Source organism: Nicotiana tabacum, chromosome 2 (genome assembly GCF_000715075.1).
Source record: "Nicotiana tabacum cultivar K326 chromosome 2, ASM71507v2, whole genome shotgun sequence".
NCBI lineage: Eukaryota > Viridiplantae > Streptophyta > Magnoliopsida > Solanales > Solanaceae > Nicotiana > Nicotiana tabacum.
The window spans coordinates 78,769,812-78,793,195 of record NC_134081.1 but is presented as its reverse complement, the minus strand read 5'-3'; the positions used below and the strand labels follow the sequence as shown (position 1 = coordinate 78,793,195).

The 23,384-nt window shown below is 35.1% G+C and overlaps 2 protein-coding genes across 6 annotated transcripts; one reads left to right on the top strand and one right to left on the bottom strand.

Annotated features, from left to right (window-relative positions):
- Positions 1-3,068: 3,068 nt before the first annotated feature.
- LOC107772420 (dihydrolipoyllysine-residue succinyltransferase component of 2-oxoglutarate dehydrogenase complex 1, mitochondrial-like) lies at positions 3,069-9,990 on the top strand. Of its 5 annotated transcripts, none has more exons than XM_075234981.1 (15): positions 3,111-3,249; positions 3,399-3,471; positions 3,576-3,650; positions 4,565-4,625; positions 4,711-4,738; positions 6,496-6,566; positions 7,500-7,574; positions 7,675-7,730; positions 7,840-7,884; positions 7,989-8,264; positions 8,371-8,465; positions 8,830-8,920; positions 9,002-9,112; positions 9,260-9,454; positions 9,543-9,990. In XM_075234981.1, the coding sequence occupies exons 2-15, from the start codon at positions 3,421-3,423 to the stop codon at positions 9,732-9,734; spliced, it is 1,422 nt and encodes a 473-aa protein (XP_075091082.1). In that variant the 5' UTR covers positions 3,111-3,249; positions 3,399-3,420; the 3' UTR covers positions 9,735-9,990. The 5 variants fall into 5 exon arrangements, with proteins under 5 accessions (XP_075091086.1, XP_075091082.1, XP_075091074.1 ...); XM_075234973.1 differs by having other exon boundaries at positions 3,561-3,650; XM_075234986.1 differs by lacking the exon at positions 4,711-4,738 and having other exon boundaries at positions 3,130-3,249; positions 4,565-4,631; positions 6,482-6,566.
- A 2,756-nt stretch (positions 9,991-12,746) lies between these two features.
- LOC107772419 (imidazole glycerol phosphate synthase hisHF, chloroplastic) lies at positions 12,747-22,236 on the bottom strand. Its single transcript, NM_001325134.1, is given in 19 exon segments — positions 12,747-13,027; positions 13,734-13,900; positions 14,636-14,741; positions 14,894-14,931; positions 15,449-15,536; positions 15,844-15,897; positions 16,016-16,124; positions 17,036-17,118; positions 17,235-17,297; positions 17,379-17,441; positions 18,139-18,237; positions 18,329-18,367; positions 18,459-18,514; positions 18,918-19,032; positions 19,151-19,320; positions 20,694-20,797; positions 21,259-21,353; positions 21,755-21,837; positions 22,002-22,236. Coding segments are annotated over 19 exon segments (1,803 nt in total). The 5' UTR covers positions 22,213-22,236; the 3' UTR covers positions 12,747-12,967.
- Between the last annotated feature and the right edge of the window lie 1,148 nt (positions 22,237-23,384).

Sequence of the window (23,384 nt, the reverse complement as noted above, 5' to 3'; positions counted from 1 at the left end):
TGTAGCTTTAGAATTTGGTTGTGGCCATTGGACAAATTGTGATATGAATTGATTTTTGTTATGTTGTTGTGATAATTTCCCGTGTAAATTGTTGTGTTGTGTGAGTTGTTATTTTGAGAAGATAAGGGTAGCATTTCACCGTTGATATTATGTGGGTATAAGGGTGGCATTTCACTGTTGTTGTGTTTGTTGGAATATTATCTGGGCGGAGTGATAAGGGTGGCTATAGGAGCGATAAGGGTGGCAATAGGAGCGATAAGGGTGGCTATTAATATTGTCTGGGAGGAGTGATAAGGGTGGCTATAGGAGCGATAAGGGTGGCAATAGGAGCGATAAGGGTGGCTATTGTCAGGGACGATATGTGATGATGTGGGGTTATGGTGTTGATAATCTTCATGTGATGTTGTGATTTTCTTGTGTTTATTTTTATACCTTGTGTAATTTGTCTTGTTGTTGGTAAATTGATAACAATCTGATTTATGTTGAAATTGAGAGCATGTGGCTATTGCCAGGCGAATTATAAAATGAAATGTGGGCACGAGGTGCCGTGAGTAAATAATGAGGATATTTGGCATGTGAATTGTCCGTGCAGTTGTGATATGAAATGTGGACACGAAGTGCTGTAATGAAATGATAATGATAATTGGCACGTGAATTGTCCGTGCAGTTGTGATATGAAATGAGGGCACGAGGTAACAGGGAAATATGATAATTTAATTATGGGCACGAGGTGCCGTGGAAATATGAAAATGGGCTAAGACCCGTGTTTAAGAAAAATATGAAAATGGGCTGAGACCCGTATTTTTATGATTATGAAATGAGGTGTCACATGATGACTTTTTAATTGAAAGAATTATATTCAAAATATTTATTTGGAAGAATTTTTACTTAGAAAGTATTATATGAAAAAATTGTATTTGAAAGATATTTATTTGAGAAAATTATATTTGAAAAGATTTATTGAAAGAATTATATATGAAAAATAATTATTTGAGAAAATTATATTTAAAAGAGAGTTATCTGGAAGAATTATATGAGAAAGATATTTATTTGAAGGACTCGATTTAATTGGGTGTAATTGTATTTATTAATTATTGAGTGATATTAATGGTATTCTTGTTGTCTATTGTGCATATAACTAGTTGATTTATCTTGCCCTTATTATTATTTGTTTCATATTATTTTGTAAATTATATTGTACAGATTATTAGACTAGTGAGTGTCTTGATTGTACCTCGTCTCTACTCCATTGAGGTTAGTCTTGATACTTACTGGGTACCGACCGTGGCGTACTCATACTATACTTCTGCACATTTTTGTGCAGAGCCAGGTATTGAAGATAACGGACTTGAGTAGAGTTAAAGCGGGATCGTAAGGATTCAAGGTAGAGCTGCTTGGTCGTCGCAGTCCCTTGGAGTCTTTTCATTTCATTGTACTGTTAATTTGTAATCAAACAATATTGTATATTCGATCCTCGTGATCAATCCATGTATTCAGCTAGAGTTCGTAACTCAGTACTACCAATCTTGAAAGGTTGTATATTCATATTTATTCCGCTGTCAGTTTTGGTTACTTATTTAATTAAAAAAAAATGGCTTCAAAATGTAATAGAAATCGGTTTACCTAGTCTCTAAGACTAGGTGCCATCACGACGCCTGTGGTGGGATTTTGGGCCGTGACAACTTGGTTCATTGCTTTACTCCTTACGCGTAAATGAAATAATTAGTAAAGTAAGAACATCAATTTTTACGTAAAAAATTACCCAACTCAAAGGTGCAAAAAATACGACCTACCACGTAGGATTTTAACTTCAACTTCACTAGAACAATTGAGTCAAATATACTGATTACAACACTTGTAAATCAATACCCTCACACTTCCCCTACTTCTACTTGTTGTATGAATTACAAGTTACTCTAACTTACACACTCGGACAATACTCCAACTAATATTGTTTGAATAACATCTTGATTACAACTCAATCTCCTAATACACATAAACTAAACTGGCTTAAGAAGGAATGACTTTCAAAACACACCGATGAGAGACTTGAGTGCTGAACTGATAATGATATGCTACGTTCTTCAGTCAATGTGCAAACTGATAGTCTTCACACTCAATAGGCAAAGTATTTAACTTTCCAATGCTTCGAGATCTTTGAGAGTCCTACACATAGTCAAACTCTCGTTTGCTTGAAAAACCTGAAGTTCTGAGGACTCCACGAATCTTGTGACTCATATCTACCAGATATGCGGTTAGATATTCTTGTGCGACAATCTTTATCGCATCAAGAGTCCCTCCCAGCAATATCGTACTGTAGTAACTTTGTATAAAAGTTACTGCCATGTAAGAACCTTCAGCAGCTACTTTGAAAATATGGTTTTCAGCACACGTTCATTGCACACAATTGATAATCATCAAAACTCAATTCTCAACAATTATTGCGTAAATGTGTAATATAGGGCTAAGATAAGTAACTCAAGCGGTATGGTCAATAAAGACCTACATAGTCGAGTAGATCCACTTGGCTTGGAATTTAGGTTTTGTTTCGTCTTTTGTCCAATTTATGTGTTACTGTTCGGACTTTGAGAGTTAAACTTTATTAATAATTATAATTTGACAAGAAATCTTAATTTTTAAGTAATATTATATATTTGAAAACTACGTAAAAATACTATAAGTAACAATAATTAAAAATTATACAGATAGAAAAAAACTCGTATAAGTACCGAATGGTACCGCATAAATTAGGGTGGAGGGAGTATTATCTTGCAAGTTTCTATGTTTTGGCTTGTTTGATATAATTAGACTCCAACATGAAATTTAAGAAAAAAAATAAAAACTTTTACAAATTTTGGCCTAATGTAATAACATTGGTGTGGCTATAATACTTTTGAAATTTTTAGTCTTAAAATGCCAGTATAACAAATTTATAGTAGTATTAAATATCTCATAACTTTGTGTAAGTTAATTATTTTTAAATAAATTATATAATTTGAAGGTCATACGTATGACTTTTACGATTTGACGCGTCAATTAAAAGATTTGGGTCTTTTGCGGGACAAGCTGACTGGTCCACTTGCATTTCCATCGAGTCACTCTTTCTCGAAGTAAAAAGGAAAAAGTCCTGAATAAAGAAAGGTAAGCAGTAAGCAGCTGCAGAACAAGTTCCGAATTCTCAATCGGCGCCTTCTTCTCGAACCCTACCCTTCTCTTTGATTTTTGATCTTCTCTCATTTACATCATCAGGTCAAATCTTCATTTTCCTCCTTTTCATATTACGCAAGATCTGCTTTAGTGCACTGTTCATATTCCACACATATATGGTCATTCAACGTGTGCCTTTGTGTCAATCAAATTGTTTTAAAAAAAAATATTTTATGCTATTGATTAAACAGTTTTAAAAGATCGAAAGCCGCGATGTTGGGCGTTTTAAGGCGCAAAGTCGTTTCTAGCGCCTCTACTACTTCGGTAAAACTCGTGATTTGGCCTTTCGTTTTGATATATAGTGCATTCTGTACAATGAGATATTAAAGGTATTTGATGTGACAAACAATTAGCTTTTTCTGGGACAGTGTGTAAGGAAATCTCTGCATACGGTTGGGCCTGCAATATCCTCATCTAGAATTCCCTTTGCCGCAGCAGAAGAGGTAGTAATGCCTATTTCTGATTTATTCCTTTTTTCTTGTATTTTTCAGCTGATTTTTCCTTTCTTCCGGCAAACATGTGTTTCCAGTTCTTATTAGAATACATAGTCGAATGGCAGTTTTAGGGTGGTGTAATTTTCGTTCGGTTGATTTTGAAATATCTTTTGGCAAAAAAAGAAAAAAAGAAAAGAAAAAAAGAGCTATTTTCCTAAAGCTCAAGTCAACTTCTTGGTAAGTTGTTAAAATGTTGTCATTTTTAGGATAAGCACATAATTTAGCCACAATTTTACAATACTTGATCTTCATCAATTGGTAGTTAATACTATTGGTTAATGAAATGAAACAACAACAACTACACCTCAGTCCCAAATAAAGTTGGGTCGGCGATATGAATCCTCACTTCTTTCTTCAAGCTCAACTCATATCATAATCAATTGGTAGTTCATACTATTGGTTAATGAAAGTATCATTTTTATTTAGGTACAAGTTATCAAGTTGTTTTTCACATTGTTTTCTTTAGTGTTGTATTAAATCTATTTTGGATTTTTGATACATCAGTTTCAAAAATTGTGTAAATTTCAGGAATCTAATTCAAATTTTAAGATGTCTGTACTCTAATCATATCTATTATTGAGATTGCCTGTGGTTTATCCTTACCCTCTCCTTACACAATGTGTTAGTACTAGCCCTTCTCGCTATGATTGCTTCTAAAACATTATGCTCTGACTTAGTATGCTTTTCAGATTCCATGACATACCGTCTATGGCAACCCTACTGAGACTTAACCATTCATCAGACATTTATTTTTGTCCTCCCCCTCATTATGTTGAATGCGAAGCTTTATGCTATTGGTCTTCCTGCTATTCTATTTCTAATCCCGTTTAAAATCTTGTCACATATTTTGAATATGAGAACAGACATCACTTCTTACTAGACAATGTGGTCATGCGCGGAATTTCAGTCAGCTTGTGCTACCTGGTACTTGTAGTTAATCTATGATAACTCAATACATTCATACTGGCATCATGTTGCTGTTATAATTAACTCCTACTTCCTAATACAGGGTGCTCATCGAATTTGAGGCCAGAAAGGTTAGTATCTATTACTGCTAATACACCTTGCATTCATTATTTGAAGGCTTAGAGCATTAACAAATGCGCGATGTCCTTCTGAATTAGCCATTCTATATTTCTCTGCATAGGACAAACTTGGTAAAATACCATGCCACTGCTTTTAAATTTGTTATTTGCATTTCTTAGGACCTAGCTCAGTATTGCAGAGCTTCTTTTGTGTTTTCATTTGCTCGGTTGAGCAACTTAAAGCTGAGGCGCTCCAGATAATTACTGTGTTATCCACAAGGGAGATGGAGATGGGTAGACCTCTGTTACTGAATGTGCCTATATTAGAATGACAGTGTGTGCATGTCACATAGCTTGATTTTCCAAAAAGAATAACAAATTAAATGACTTACACTATTCTTTATCGCTAACTAAAGATTTACACTATCATACCCATTTATAGTCGGAAGACAATATTATAATTGTTGAAGTTTGTGTGATTAATTTCTTTGTTGTGGACAATTTCATAGATTTAACAACATACATTTTGAAATTGTCTCAAGCATTTGGGATGTCCTAAAGTGATATAATCAATAGTGTCATACATATTGGGATTAGTATTCACCTGTTTCTATCTGTCTTTCTTTCTCTTTTGCACAAGAACAACTACGTGTCAATCTCAAACAAGTTGGGGTTGGTTGTATGAATCTTCTATATCCATTCCGCTGCAACTCATTTCATTCCATTACTCAATAAATAGAAAGTATAGCGAATATCATATTTTTTCCTATAACCAACTAAATAGACTCCTACCTAGGGTGGCAAAATGGTTCAAAGAAAACAGTTAGCCACCCATATTATCCACTAAAAAATAGGTTGGATAATGAGCTTTTTAAAAACGGGTCAAATATGGATAAAGAACCATATTATCCATTTAGAAAATGGATAACCAATGGATAACTAATGAGTTTAACTTTTACATTTCTAAAGCCTCAAATTGGGGCTTCCTCAAGTTTGGGAGACTAGGAATTCTCTCAAAAGTGATCATATTCAAGAAGCCATGGATAATATGGTTACTCATATTATCCGCCGGTTAACCTGTTTTTTTATCCGTATTAAATATGGGTCGGGTCGGATAATTTATCCGTTTTCATTACCCGTTTTGACCCGTCCCATATCCGACCCGACCGTTTGCCACCCCTACTCCTACCAAACAACCAGGCTAATGCAAATTAGATGGCTTGCTTATAAGCTATGTTGCGCGGACTCTCTAAAATGACACTGCACCCGTTTCGGATCCTCCAAAAATACACTACATTTGGAGGATCCGACACGCACCTGGCGATATTTTTGGAGAGTCCGAGCAACATAGCTCATAAGCACTTGAAGTCTTAACATGAATAAAATTATATCCAGATCTCCTTTCAAGCTAGAAAAAGGAATAGTAATCACAGATAATTAAATATGTTACCAATTTTAGTTGGTTTTTACTAAATCAAGCCTTGATGCTTCATTTTCAGTTCAACCAAAGACCATATGCATTTACCAAATTCAAAGTGTATGGGTTTCGGGAATGTTTGGATGTCAGAATTTTTCGTAAGGGTACTTTGTTGTGATGCTTCAATTTTCTTTCGTTCATGTTAATTAGCAAAAATATGAGACTTGGTGATTGCTAATTCTCTCTCTCTCTCTTCCTCCGCATATATATATGTGTGTGTGTGTGTGTGTGTGTGTGTGTGTGTGTGTGTGTGTCTCCAGTTGGTTTATATGAATTAGTACATTGCCTGCAGGGGAGCTGTTATCAATCTTTGGTCAAGTGCAACACTACCGAATTGGAGCAGGCCATTCTGTGCAAATAGTGGTATATTTCTATAGTAATTAAGCTTTGCTGGAATCTCAATATAGTAATTAGTCATGCACATGCTTACAATGCATATGATATCGTTCAAAAATGTTATTTCGTCTCATGGTATTGTTCCTGCAATTGATCATGATTCCATCTACTCTATTCTTTAGCGTTTTTGAGCATTTTCAGTTATCAGTTGGACACCTTGAATTCAGTTGTACCTTCTCTCCTGAATGAATATCATCTCCACAACTTTTTAGTGAAGATACCCTTTCCTTTCTTTTCTGTTTTGGGATTGAGGTCTTATATAGATATTAAACAGCGGTACAGGTATTTTATTACTTCCTAGTATTGTGCCGAATGTTTGGCTGTTAGTTATAGACTTATTTGGGAGTTAAAGAAGTATTTGCATTATCTATCCAAAGGTGCATAGTTTGTAAGCAGTTCTAACTCCGTGTCAAGTTCTATATCATCTTTAGCAACAGGAATATAATTTCTTTTATCAAAGCATCATATCGTCATTATGATCGACATCAATATCATCAAGAAGAACTGACCCCATCATCTCCACCTGTAGAAACTATGTAATCCCCCAAAGGTCTCTTCGCAACCAGGGGCACAGACGACCATAGAAGCCTATTGAATAATTAGAATGTATCATCTGTGAAAGAATATGTCATGAGAAGTTAATTCGTTAAGTTTAATGACCCTTTCTTATAACTTAGAATCTGGTGGAGTAGAATTAAGAACTAGCAGGAAATTTGCACTTGGTTTATAGTTTGAACAATGGGGGCATATCTAAGGTGCATTCTGAAATCTGGTGGATGCTTCCATCTTTTAAATTGTTTTTTCATTTGCTTTCTCCTCTTGTATGTCAAACCTTATCCCTTCTGTATTGGTATAGTTTCTCACATTGCTTTTATTTGCTTCCCTATAATTGTATTGAAGGTGACCAGGTTGATGCTGTTGTTCCTTTTATGGGTGAATCCATAAGTGATGGGACACTGGCCAAGTTCCTGAAGAGTATGTGTTTGTTGATATTGTCCCTGATCTATCTTCAATCCGGTAGTATTCGTTAATTCTCTGAACTTACTGTCTTTCCTCTTTCCTTCTCTTTGAGCAGATCCTGGTGATAGAGTAGAAGTTGATGAGCCAATTGCTCAGATTGAAACAGATAAGGTACATAGCTTGAAAATTGAAATGCCACCTAGTTGATTTTAGTCTAACCTTTTTTCTTAGGTCTCTGTGGAGATTAATGGCTTATATATGACTGGTTTTTACTTGGCAGGTAACCATTGATGTCACCAGTCCTGAAGCTGGTGTAATCCAAAAGGTAGAACATCTTTAGCATTGGAACTCCCCCCCCCCCCCCCAAAAGTTTATTTTGCTTGTATGTTTGGGTCAATGGCTTCTGAATCTGTTTTTGAATATCTGTAGTTCGTAGCCAATGAAGGGGACACTGTCGAACCAGGCTATAAAGTTGCTATCATTTCAAAATCTGGTGAGGGTGTGGAACATGTTCCTGCATCTAAGAAGCCATCTGAAAAAGCAGCTCCTCAGCCATCCTCTCCAGCTGAAGATAAGAAAGAGGAGAAGGCAAAACCTCAAGTTGAGACTATTCCTGTTAAGGAAAAGCCGAAGGAGAGTTCACCTCCACCCCCTAAACGCTCTCCTACAGAACTCCAACTCCCCCCCAAAGAACGGGAAAGACGAGTTAGTCAACAATTGATGCTGTTGTAATCTCATTGTCGTGGCAATACTTGTTTATGCATCCTTCGCGATTACTACGTGTAACTTTAGAATTCTGTTTTGATGACAGGTTCCCATGACTAGGCTCAGAAAAAGAGTTGCCACACGTTTGAAGGATTCTCAGAACACATTTGCAATGCTGACGACGTTCAATGAAGTTGATATGTAAGTTTAGACAGTGATTTGGTATTAAACAGATCATCTTTTCTGTGCTAATATTTCTGCATCTTTATCGAACTAAGATTAAACCTGAATATTAACATACGTGCCAAATCAGCAGAAAATTGATCAAGTTTGGTTTGGAAGATTTAAATCTTGATGTTAATATCTTCACGAATTTTATATACAGCACTTCTGCCAATAAAAAAGAAGTTTTTAAAATGGCAACTGAAATTTGTAAGTTTATAACTTCCGTTTCTTTTTTTGTTCTTCTGACCTAGGAGAGGTGTAGCGGGCATTTATCATATGTATTGAAATGCTTGTTTTGCATCTGTGATGAGCTTACTTTCTTAATTGTTTCTCTTTTCAGGACAAATCTAATGAAGCTCCGCACTGATTACAAAGATGCCTTTGTTGAAAAGCATGGAGTGAAGTTAGGGTTCATGTCTGGATTTGTGAAAGTACGAATCGGAAAGACTGTTTTCTATTAATTTGTATACTTATTGTGAAACTCTGGCCTAAAATGCTTATACATATTTCAGGCAGCAGTTAGCGCACTCCAGAGTCAGCCAATAGTTAATGCAGTTATTGATGGCGATGACATCATATATAGGGATTATATAGACATCAGTATTGCTGTTGGTACCCCAAAGGCAAGCAAAACCTTTCTTTGCCTCAAAGTTTCAGATTACATGGAAACTTCTTGCAGAATTCCTAATCAGTCTCATTTTGTCCTTCAAACTTCTCTTTTTGGGTTCTACTTTTGAGTGTTCTGGCCACTGTTTTTCTCCATGCCTCAGGGTCTTGTCGTACCAGTTCTCCGCAATGCTGAGCAGATGAATTTTGCTGAGATAGAGAAGACAATAAACGGGCTTGCTAAGAAGGCAAATGATGGAAGCCTATCCATTGACGAGATGGCTGGAGGTTCGTTCACAATATCAAATGGTGGAGTCTATGGAAGTCTTCTCAGTACCCCTATCATAAATCCTCCTCAGGTATGTGTCTTTGATGCAACATAGGAAGTGGTTACAATTACCCCGTCAACCTATCTCACCATCGAAAATTTGCTGGTTGATTTTGTAGTCTGCTATCTTGGGAATGCATTCAATAGTCAGTCGCCCAATGGTTGTTGGAGGCAACATTGTTCCAAGACCAATGATGTACATTGCTCTGACATATGATCATAGGCTGATTGATGGAAGAGAGGCAGTGTTCTTTCTGAGAAGAATTAAGGATGTGGTGGAAGATCCCCGCCGTTTGCTCCTTGATGTTTGAATAGGCAACATCCTCTGGATTTTTATTTTACATGAGTGTACACTCAAGCTAAGAACCAGAATAAATGGCGATGGCTAAGTTTTGTAGGCCTTCGATGTTGCTTTGGTCCTGATTATTTACTTAGTTGCAGTAAGCTATACTTGAGATTTGCAGAGCCGTAAAGATCGTGCGTTCCCCTGAGATTCACCAACTATGCTTATTTTTTGTTTGAATATATTATATACCAACTTTAATTGTATTTGAATTGGGACTTTTTGCATTTCTGCCCTACAGCTCTTTGGCTTCAGTATTTTCTTCTGCATTGGAATTAATACACGTTTGAAAGTTCATCCTTTGTTGGCCACACTATTTGAAAATTCTTCCTTTGTTGCATATGTTCTTCATGCCATAAGGCTACTTACAGTGTTCTAAGCAACCGGTATTCATACTTGCGCAGAGAATATTAAATATAATTTTTCACTAGAAAATATTACTTGAAAAATATGATACACACAAAGAAACACGTAAATGATATTATTTTATGAACATGTAAATGCAGTAGCTATTCATACATTCAAGTCTCCAAATTTTACTATTTTTTCTTGAATTATAATTTAATTAATTAAGTACTTGAAGAAATTGAAAAAAATCAGGATAAAGTTTGTATTTAAAATATTTAAAAATATTTATCATCTTTTTATTCTCTTCATGAAATAGTAGATAATATAGTTATAAACCCGTCAATTGATAAATATTGGTGCAACAATATAAAGACAAATCAGTAATAATATAATTAATAGGTTGAAAAGTTACCTGTTTTGATAATATATATCCTTTGAACATTTTGGCCGACCAGAATCTGATCCAAACGATGATTATCGGTACGAATAATATACAAATAAAAATGTACACCATAGCAAGATTTGTATATTATTCGTACCGATTATCATCGTTTGCGAGAATGTAAAAATCTGCCGGCATAGTTTGGATCAGATTCTGAGAATAATATGTTTTTAATTAAGAAGATGTTGGTGATGGCGTTAAGGGCAGTAATTCTTTTTTAAAAATGCGGGTTTCAGGGTTAGGTATTACTTATATTTTGAAATTTAAATGTTAAATTAATTTTTTAGGCATTTTGCCGCTTGGATAATTTTGCAGATTTTCGTGTTGATAGCTACAAAATTACATCCAACTTCCACATAAAATAGCAACAAAAATCATTTAAAAAAAACTTCCACGTCTAATGTGATTAGAAATGCCGTATTTCACATTCATATTAGCAAAATTAACCATACTAATTCTAAACTAACTGATTTTATTAAATTATTATTTATCTTATCCTAATATTGCCAATTGTCTTGAGCAATGCCAAGTGACTTATTATTAGGTTGTCATTTGGTTTAGTGTGGATACTTGAAGGAAGAAACCGCATAAATAATTATTTGCATAGGAGAACATGATAAGAATCAATTATGGAGGTAGGTTAGAATTGTTGTTCCAAGCCCACGTTTGGGAAGACATCGGGGTTAAATTTTCAAGTGATTTGTTTTTTTCTTCCTTTTTTCTTGTTTATGTGTAAGAAAATATTAAGTATATAAATAAATTACAAACTGCAGCACAAAAAAACGTGGGAGAAAATATTAATTTCTTTTTACATTGGAAGGTTTAATAAATAAATCTAAAAAAATGCCAAACAAACGTGGGAGGAAGTATTGATTTTTCTTAATCGTGGGAGGAAGTATTAATTTCTTGAAATTGGCAGGTTTAATTTTTTTTATTTTGATTTTCTACCTTCTATTTTAAAAGAATTTTAAAACTGTTGTTGGAGTTTTGTCCTAAAAACCTAAATTTGACATGTTATAGTGATGACACTTGGCACAAAATTCATTGAAATAGTATCAAATTTTTGTCTACTATTCAAAATTCTTTAATTGTCTAGATATTAACTAATATATCCAATACTAATTGCTAAATCGTCACAGGAATACTTTATATTTCGATATATTTTACTATGTTAGGCTTTTAATTCTTAGGGCCTTATTAATGCTTCTATTGCATTTCCTTGATGATGGTTTATTTGCTTGCATGATTGTTTGAATGATCGGTGGGAATGAGGAACTATTAAGGCAATTTGCATGAATTCATCCTTTGTTGGCCACACTATTTGAAAATTCATCCTTTGTTGCATATGTTCTTCATGCCATGACGCTATTTATAGTGTTCTAAGCAATGTGCACCACATTTAATACTTTGCACTGTTACTCTTTTTCACAAAAAGAGAGTTGATGGTGCTCTCATATTAATTGCGCTTCTCTGGTTGCATGGCTCTCATATGTAAACGCTTGATATGCTCTAATGCATCCACAGACAGAAAATAGCTTTGTCTCCTAGGCTTGCAACTTACGAGGATCAAGATTGATGAATGTATGCATAATTCTAAGGCAGTGAAGAAGCAATAAGGAATAACCCCTGAAGCGACAATATCCTCTGATTTCCTTTCTCAAGTGAACATCTGTCTAACTCCTTTTTTTTTTTTTTTTTTTTTATATATAATAGGGGAAATACGCAGCCGCTACACTTGGTGCGCACTGGGTAAACCCCCATGTGTAATAGCCTGCAAACCACACAGGGGAGGTAAACCACACTAGGCAAGCCATGTGCGACAGGCTCAACCCAGAACGCATTGAGGGGATTCGATCGCCCTCCAAACCAACTAGGCAACCCGAAGGGTTTGTCTAACTCGCTTTTAAAACGAAAAGGTTGGGCCTTTACTTTTGCATTACAGCTCCCTAATAATCTAAGACAAATTCATTTTATGGGGAATAGACTCATTCTCAAGGGCTCAAGATCAAAAGACAGTACCTACGAAATGTATTTTCATTCTAGTTGATACTTTATTTGCTATAGCTATTAATTGGATCGATGACATTGCCTCTCATTTCCAGGATGCAGTCAAGAGTTTCTGAAAAACTAAGCCTTCTAAGTCACAATCAACCGCCATGACATTCAGGACCAACACCCACACAGATATGCTCAAGTAAAACCTGATGTTTTGTTTATACTTTTGTTTAAGGAAGACGTTTACAAAAATGATAATCATACAATTATACAATGACAACCTGCTCAAAATTGGCATGAGAGTCGAAAAGTGCAAGATACTGAAAGAGGCTTTCCTTGTAGCGACAAAATAATTTTTTTTATAAACATCTACAGATAAGGATTGGCAGATCGAGTTGCTGAGGAGCAATATTTAGTTACATTCTAACCTCTATGCCTTCCTTTACCAGGTGCTCTTTCACGGATTGAATGGGAACCTGAAAATCAGGAGACAAATTATACAGCCCAGGTCAGTCAGAGATCCATATTCCATGTATGTACATTACTCCGTAGCGGGGGTAGGGTGTCTGGCTGTAACTTCAGGATTTGCAGCTGGCCCCTTATTGCATCTACTACACAGACTATCTTAAGTGCGGACATGAAAAGGTTTTGACAACACAACCTAAGCAAATATTATCAAAGTGTATTGCTGAAACTAAAAAGTACTGCAAAATATGCAACTTCACTCAATCTTCCCTCAGATGCTTATTAGTCTAAAAGATTTTAGTTTTTGACAAGATTCCATTAATTAAAATGGTTTAAGGTGTAACCATATGCATTTCATTAAATGCTTATCTTTTTTTTTTATTCAGCTTCGTTTAACACAAGCAATGATGCATTTCCGGAAGAAATAAAAAGCACTTTTTAAGTGACACAAGCGGCAGATATTTCTTAGATCCATTTTAGAAGATATAAAACGCCCCTTTAGGTGAGGCTCAAATAGAAGGTATCTTCTTTCTTCGAAAAGGTGCATGGCTTTCAGAGACATTAGCATCCACCTCTCATTGATTATCCAAGATTCACGTGTTTTCGTCATCTAACTTCTTTAATCTATCAAAATTGTTATCGAGCTGACACCGATACTGAATATTGAAATAACTTAAAAGGAAGAGAAGGCTTCCGTATAATATAGTCTCAACTAACCTCCTTTCTATGGAAAATTCCAGCAGCAAGAGCAGCAGATGCATTTGTTTCTTTGAAGACCTCTGAGAAGTGTTCAACAGTTCCAGCTCCACTGCTTGCAATCACAGGAATGCTTACAGCATCTGAAATCAACTTAATTAGGTCTATATCAAATCCTTTTCCCTGACCTGAAAATATATCAAAAGAGCAATATTAGGCATTAGTGTCCTAATACATGAAATAGATTGTTGCAAAAAAGGAACCCTCAGGTTGTATGACCAATCTATTATCCTAAGGAGAAATAATAAACCACAGGACAGCAAGCTTTGGAGTAGAGCTAACGGGTGAATGAAAATTCTGTCCTGATAAGGCAAAGAAAGAAGTCATATCATTGTTTAAACCCGCACCGCCTCATTGCCATCCCTACATATCAAGAGTGGACAACTATGCAGGTTTGGTATAGTTTCATTCGCAAGTAACATGGACCACAACACCAGGCAAGTTAATTAAGGATAGAAATAGCTAACCTTGATCCTACCAAACTATTACTACATAAAAGGGGGAAAAAAAAACCATTACACAGACAAAGGAAGCCTAATATAGCAGGTACTCCTCCCGTATTTTAAATACAATGTAAATAACATAAGTGGGTCCAAAAATGAAGCTTTGTTTAACTTTTCACAAATTTGAACTTCTAATGCACTAAAAGTGAGTTTTGGGAATACTATATAGAAAATATTTCCCATTTTGTGAAATGGGAAATTTTCTGGACCAACGAAAGCTTAAAACAGGACATATCCTACTGTTGCTTGGCGACTGTTACAGTAGAAACACCAAATTATGTTATTGACCATCTTCAGACTCATTCTAACACGAACTGTAATGTAGGATAAATATGCGTCAAATTCAGTAAGAACATATACCATCGCAATCAATGCAGTTTAGCAGTATCTCCCCAGCTCCCAATTCTTCAACAGCTTTTGCAAGCTCATAAGCTCCAATAGGGCGACCTTCTCTCCCACCACTCACCTTGAAATAGAGAATTGAAGTGAACTTTAGGTGAAAACATAAAAGTTATCAACCCTGAAAAACAATCTTGATATTCCATGTAACAACAATAAGAGGATGATATTTCAAGAATAATGGTTTGCAATTCAGAACAAAAAAGAGTCACTGCTCACCGTGCACTGGTACCACGCATATTCTTCTCCATTTGGACCTGAAACCAGTAGACACACTTCAGTCGAATATATATTCCCTTCTTGAGAGAATCTCTTGCTTCATGTCATCTTGCCCCCATTTTATCTTGGTCGAGTGAGATTGCGAGATGACATGAAGCAAGAGATTCTCTTTTTACCTCCTCACTGCCGACACGAGTCTGATAAGACAGTGGTATGCATGAATAAGGTAATGTGACATTCCAAGGATATACAAATGGCAAGCTAGTATACCCCACAGGCTCTTTTTCCACCCGGGAAGGGGGGGGGTTAAGGAGCTCCACAAAGGTATAGCTGTAACTTCACAAACAAGCTCGAAATGTATGGTCACCACATCTAGAAAGCAAGTCTCTAACATATAATAGTACATGTTAGTCGATGTTCAACTCTAATTAAAAAATCTTCTTTCCTGATTTTTAATCGTTCATGGGCGAAAAGATTTCTCTTTCTACGCGGAAACACCGGATGCAGGGTCAATCACTAAATTACATTTGGAAGAGAATATCTGAATGCATTTACCTGGGTTTCTCACTTTGATAGTCCTGAATTCTACAGCTTTGGGGTCCCTCACGTACACCCTTCGAGGATCAATGCTTACAACTACTGCCTACAAAATCACAATACAACCACAAAATTCAATAAAATCTTTGTACAATTTGCCCAATAAATAATGAGTATGTTATTCATATATGAAAGCAAGCAGACAAGGGAAAGCACTTATAGACTACTAAGTCAGTCACTCTTCATCAGTGAAGAGAGAAGAAAAAGGTAGTTTACATATTAAAAATCAAATCTTGGTAGTTCCAAACTAAGATATTAACCTAGGATAGTGACGAAACAAATATGTTATCTTTACTAGCAGACATAACTATATGAAGAAATAGCATTAAGTTATACATGGCTTTAAACCAAACCTGATTTCCATAAACTCGGGAGATCTGCTCTAGACTGCTCTTTCCAGTTTTCACCTTCAAAGACAGTAAGCAAAACAAAAAGACAGAATAACGTTAATATAAAAGTAAATAAGGAAGCATTTTTTCTCTGGAAAAATATGCAGTAATTTTCATACAAATGAGTATCACATACTCCAGATTTTAAGTATTCTTCCGCAGCATAAACGGCATCACTTCCAATAGAAACTTTGTCTGCTCCAGAACGAAAATATTCTGAGGCAACTTCCAAACTAGAGTAGTATCTGCGAAGTAAGTCCATATAAGAACTAGTGAACTTTGATCCTTATCCACATTCCCAAATGAACATTATTCAATTTGTCAACTCAGTTTTAGGGAACCAATTTGGAGGATTCAAAGAAAACAAATAGTGATGTATGAACAGGGATAGCAAATAGCCAGGGGAGGCTCAAGCACATGCGGGGGCCTAAGGCCAAAATTTAATATGAGGCCTAAATTTTTAAAAGAAAGTTTTAAAATATGTTGAAATCTAATTTTTCAGCTTTTTGAGATATAAAGTTGTTAATAATCTTTTTTATAATCGATTTTTTCTAATAATTCTTTTTCAATTGATATTATAGACAACTCATTTAGTCTTTCTTGAGATATTGTTGATTTTAGATAAGATATTGTAGAGCAATAGAAGTATAGAACTATTGGAAGTTTAAACGTATTGTTGAACACTTAAACTAATAAAACCTTGGAGAAAGAATGTGAGTCTTATAAGAAAGAGAAAGACAAAAAATATGTAGAGGTTTTTAAAATATGAAGAGATTGGGAAAAAGAAAGATTGATTTGAACAAATTAAGAAAGGGGAATAAAAAATTTACACGTTAGCTAATGAAGGAGTAAAAAGTAAAAAATTGGAACGTTTGAAAACAGTTCATCTATCTATTTTTAAGTAAGTCAAATTATTACTTTATTTATAAATATATAAAGAGCTTTCTTTTCTTTTATATTAAAAACCAACTTTTGTATTAAAAGTACTAAATATTATTTTTTAAACACCTATAAATCTATTATTTTTTTAAAAATAGGTCCCCCCAAATTTGGGGGCCTAAGGCATAAGCCTTATCTCTTATAACATTAGAGCCGGCCTTGCAAATAGCCATACTGCAAGGAAAAGAAAGTGAAAATTATGGAGAAAAACATAAACCTGCCATTTCCATCTTTGAAGTCTCTAATACCTCCTCCAACGGTTAATGGCACAAAAACATTCTCTGATGCATACCTCAATACCTAAATGGCAAATCAAGGAGCAGAAATTATCATAACCATTCTCTTTATTGGGAAGGATTTTAATAATTACTCAGATATTTAACTACATAACACAAAAAGAAGAGTACAGAACAGACCTGCAACATTGGCAGATCGCCCAAGGGGAAGTCTCGGAAAGCAGTAATATTTAAAAAGCTAACCTAAAACCAGAGAAATAACTGATTAGTTTATCATCGGGATAGAGTAACATGGAGTCCGGGATAGGTAATGCTAAGGTAAACCTCGTCTGCCCCATCCTTGTAATACTGTCCAGCAAGATCCACTGGCTTGCCAAGGTTCCTCACCTTCAGGAAAGACAATCATGTTCAAATAGAGGAGCAATTTTTGGAAGATTAAAATCAAGTACGAAATCCACATGGCTTCAGCATAAGAGCCATAAATTCTAGATGTCAAAGAACCAGAGTATTCCAGAATAGCTATATAGTACATAGTTAGACTACTGATAAAAAAATTATTCACCAAGTGGATCAAGTACCTGACACCAAGAACCTTAAGAGGCTATAAATCAGCTAGTTAACATGCTTCCTCATTATTTTTCTGTTGTTCCTTCTCTTTTCCTTTAGGTAACTTACAAGTACGAGCCTGAACCTCTTATCTCACTGTGCCATGAGGTCTGCTAGCCGAAAAACTTACAGCTTTCTAGCTTCCATTTTCTAACCTCATAGGCAATAGACTAGACAAACGAATAAGAACTAGAAATTCTTTTTCCTTTTTATTAGCGGAAGAATAACCCTTTATTTTTTTAAACAAAATAATAACAATACTTTATTGTCCTCGTAATCCTTCTTAGTTTTTACGTCTAGAGACGATCTCCTTTTCTTTCTTTTTTTGATAACGTAAACGATCTCCTTTTCTATATAAATTTTATTGGCTCTGATTTTTATGTAATGGTTATAATTTATAGTGTCCGCTCTCAACTGTTTGAAAACCTACTCCAACATTGAACAGCTGATGGTTAACCGATGAATAATGCTTACTGACCTCATTTTCTTTTGTGTGCTCTCTAACGTCATATTGGTCTCCTTTGGTTACAACCAGATCACCTTTATCATTAGTCCTTACATCAAGACATGCAATAACCTGAGTAGTCGAAAAAATTGCAAACTTCAGTGTTACAAAATTAAATAAAAAATTCCGGGAATCAAATTACTACATGATGAATGTGACCTACCCTTTTTGCAAGTTTAGAGGCATTCCCTTGGACTAGCTTCTGTCTTGCATGAAGCTTTCATGTGTTAGATGCTTTGAACAATTAACTTGAGAAGTAACACACTAACTCAAATCATAAGCATCATTAATACCTGTGTTCTCCCAGATTTTGGATTCAAGAACCTCCTCAATACAGAAAGGCCAACATCTGGAAACATTACCCAGCAGTTTAATGAGATAGTGATTAAAAGGAAAACAAAAACTAAACAGTTTTAAGGGGATACATGTGTGTGTATGTGTGCACGCTTTTTATTTACAAATTTCATATTGTGATTAACCATAATGGACTAAAATTTAAAAGGGTTATTTCTGAACTCTTCAAAGATGAGAAAACAAATTAAAGTATCTTTGAATGACATGCAAAAGGTAAAAAGGACTATATTATTAATGATTAAAAAAATCGGCTATCTCCTTAACAAATTCTCCAATGACATTTGGCTGGCTATGCTTACATTGTGATCACTTCCATGCCTTCTATGCTACATTCATCAGATAAAACATAATTTTAATTGATCTAACATAAAAAAGTTATAAAGAGGAGGTCACTATACCACCACTCTTCTCGGGATGAAACTGAACTGCATGGACATTTCCCCTCTGAATGGATGCTATGAAATTGTCACCATACTTGCAAGTTGATGATATCCATTCTCTATTATCATCTGACTAAAATAGGAGAAATGTCTGAAATAAGTTGCTTGGCAGTTTACTAAATGAAAAAGCAACTGAGAAAAAAGAGGATGGAGTCACCATCAATATATATTTATGCAATGAAAAGTAGTACCGGCGTTGCCCGATAAGAATGTACGAAATAGACATGGGATTTTCCAATGTCATCCAATATCTGAGTATCTTTTGCTATATCAAGTGCATTCCAGCCAATATGAGGTACTCTGATCCCTTTAGAAGAGTCAAAACGTCCAACTACTCCAGGAATCAAACCAAGACCCTTTACTGATAAACATATTGAAGAGTCAGTTTCTCAAATGAAGGAGCTATACGTTAAAATGTACGAAATTGCAGGCAAACAAATAAATATATACTCTGCTATGGAGACATAACAATAACATGAATTTGGGGAATTTATATAAAGTAGAAATTGACATTGGATTTTCCAATGTCATCCAATATCTGAGTATCTTTTGCTATATCAAGTGCATTCCAGCCAATATGAGGTACTCTGATCCCTTTAGAAGAGTCAAAACGTCCAACTACTCCAGGAATCAAACCAAGACCCTTTACTGATAAACATATTGAAGAGTCAGTTTCTCAAATGAAGGAGCTATACGTTAAAATGTACGAAATTGCAGGCAAACAAATAAATATATACTCTGCTATGGAGACATAACAATAACATGAATTTGGGGAATTTATATAAAGTAGAAATTGACATTGGATTTTCCAATGTCATCCAATATCTGAGTATCTTTTGCTATATCAAGTGCATTCCAGCCAATATGAGGTACTCTGATCCCTTTAGAAGAGTCAAAACGTCCAACTACTCCAGGAATCAAACCAAGACCCTTTACTGATAAACATATTGAAGAGTCAGTTTCTCAAATGAAGGAGCTATACGTTAAAATGTACGAAATTGCAGGCAAACAAATAAATATATACTCTGCTATGGAGACATAACAATAACATGAATTTGGGGAATTTATATAAAGTAGAAATTGACATTGGATTTTCCAATGTCATCCAATATCTGAGTATCTTTTGCTATATCAAGTGCATTCCAGCCAATATGAGGTACTCTGATCCCTTTAGAAGAGTCAAAACGTCCAACTACTCCAGGAATCAAACCAAGACCCTTTACTGATAAACATGTTGAAGAGTCAGTTTCTCAAATGAAGGAGCTATACGTTAAAATGTACGAAATTGCAGGCAAACAAATAAATATATACTCTGCTATGGAGACATAACAATAACATGAATTTGGGGAATTTATATAAAGTAGAAATTGACATTGGATTTTCCAATGTCATCCAATATCTGAGTATCTTTTGCTATATCAAGTGCATTCCAGCCAATATGAAAAGTTGGTGGATGGCCCAACTTCATTTCTTACCATAGACAAATTCTTATCGCTACAAATGTAAGCCATGGATTCTCCTCTATGAAAATATATTCCAAAATATATAACCATTTAAATGCTGAATGATCCTGTTCATTATTGGAATATACAATAAACTCGTAGTCAATAAGTTAAGCATCTCGCTGCATGAGGTTTCTTTTTACAGTTAGATAAAAGCGACTTCACTAGAACTAGTTGATATGAAATGTCTAAAGCCATACATAAACGTAGGAGGTCAATCTTAGTAGCTGACCTGGTCCATTTTCTTCACTTGACTCGAAAAGTAGTTGGAGCCCAAGACAAATGCCTAGGAATGGGCGATCTTGCTCAATATAAGTACAAAGTGCTTCAGCCATTCTGCATGGCAATTTTTCCCCGTAATTTTCAGAGAAGGAAAAAAGAACCTAATTTATATGGAGCGAGAAAAATAAAACATGAGAACCAATTACCAATAAAGGCGGACGAACTTTCCATAAACATGTTCTTATCTTTGCAAAAGCTTTAACCAAAATAGATTAGTACAATATATTTTTAACTGGTGTTATAATTATTTTGTTTGTGCTTTTATTAGTACCTTTTTGAGGAAAACGTCTCGCAGTAAATGCTAAATACTGGTTTGATTACTCTCGAGCAAATAAACAACTTATCTTTTACATAGATATGGAGCGAGAGGTTGTATTATCCCATAACCATGCTCAAGCTATGAGATTCTCAAACGGGTAAAATTATCAATAAAGTAATTTACTTGTTTATTTACAACGAAAAGCACTGAACATATAAACAATTCCATCCCTATGGATTATGTCAGTGAATTTTACCCTTTCTTATTTAGCACATCCATAGCTGGAGCGAAAGCACCAACTCCAGGAAAAATGAGTCGTTTTGCTTTCAAAATGTCTTCTGGTGTTTGGACCTGGAAGACATTGAAATAATAATGGTAAGAAAAGAGAGCAACAAAAACTCAATATCCATGGATAATTTCTCCCTTCTGGCTTTGGCTTGCTCTTGTAACAAACTTTCCACACCTCCCCAAAATAAAAGGAAAGCATAAGAATTACTTCATGATTCATCGGTTGACTACACGGCTATTAACGGGCATGATTATCCTCATATTCTCAACGTATAAACAGTTAAGGTTGAACATAAGAGTACCTCTAAACTATGTTAGTGATGTGCATGTGGAAGTATTTAGTGCCATATATACATTCTTCTTTGAATAGTATTTCTTTTAATCTCCTACAAATAATCCTAATTTAAGTACTTAAAAAAAAGTCACAAAAGTAGTAACAGAAAAGTAAAAGTGAAAGAGTATACATCTTTGATGTCAAAACCGAGATACTTAATTGCATTCCTGAGACTTCGCACATTGCCAGCACCATAGTCAAGTAGAGTTACCACTGCAAAAAAAAAAAAACTTACAGTCAAAATATGATTATAAAAACAAGGGGCATCACGCTGCCAGCATGGAATTGAAAAATATCATTCTAGATATAATTAACAGCGTATGTGATTTTGCGCATTGTTTAATTGTCAGTATTAGAAGGGGAAATTGAGAGAACACCAGAATCATCGGCGCCGCCGGCAGAGGCGCGGACTGAGAAGCTTCTGGAAGATTTGCAATTCAGAGCTTTAGCATGGGGCTTGTAACGTAGGGAATAAAGAGATTGAGAAGTGGAGGAAAAGGACGGATACGATGTCGTCGACGAAGAGGAAGAAGAAGAAGATTTAGCTGTTAAGAACTGTGAAGTTGAAGTGAAACTCGCCGCCTCCATTTCTTTTCCGCAAGCTCTAGTTCTGGTTTACTGTTATGTAGCTGGAATTCAATAAACGGCTACTCTGACAATTGATTCCCGATTGGTATTTTGGGTCGACATAGGCTCCCCGACACGCTCCTGGGCTTCGAGTCCATCTTTGAAGAAATGGCGTGGCATAGCCACTTTTTAACATGTTATTTAGTTTTTATCCCGTATTTTTTTTTTTAATGTTGAGCAAAAATAGTCACTACTCTATTAAAATTAATATGATAAGATATTTTTACCCTTTTTTTATGAGTGCTGTGTGAATATTAAGGACATGGTATCCTTAACATTTACACTGCACACATGAAGTTAAGGACGCCATGTCCTTAACATTTACACTGCACATATGAAGTTAAGACATGATGTCCTAAAGTTTAGCAACGGAAGGTGCAAATACAGGACATTCTATCATTAATATTTACACAACATTCATGAAGTTAAGGACACCATGTCCTTAATATTTACACAACACTCATAAAGTAAAAGACAATATGTCCTTAATATTTACACCACACACATGAAGTTAAGGACATCATGTCCTTAATATTTACACTGAACATATAAAGTTAAGGACACGAGGTCCTAAAGTTTAACAACAGAAGGTGCAAATACAAGTTAAGGACATTATGTCCTTAACATTTACACTGCACACATGAAGTTAAGGACGACATGTCCTTAAATTTTATACTGCACATATGAAGTTAAGGACATGATATCCTAAAGTTTAATAACGGGAGGTGCAAATACAAGACACTTTGTCCTTAATATTTACACAGTATTCATGAAGTTAAGGACACCATGTCCTTAATATTTACACAACATCCATATCTAGCACAGGTATATTTTCATCCGGACGGGTAAAAATTTATTAAGCACTGACTAAAGAGTAAATACATTTTAAGCAGTGGCTAAAGAGTAAAGACATATCTAATTAGTAGCTAACTGTGCACTTCTCCCTCCATCTTTCTGTATTGGCGGTCCGTTTTGGGCCTACTCACACTATCTTGAAACGGTGAAGTTCACTACTAACCATTTTTTGAGCCTCTGTTTAAGAATTAAGGGAAATTTTCGTAAATACAACTTCTATTAGAGTATATTACAGCATCTACAACTATTATTTGATTTACGTTTTGTATAATATTTTA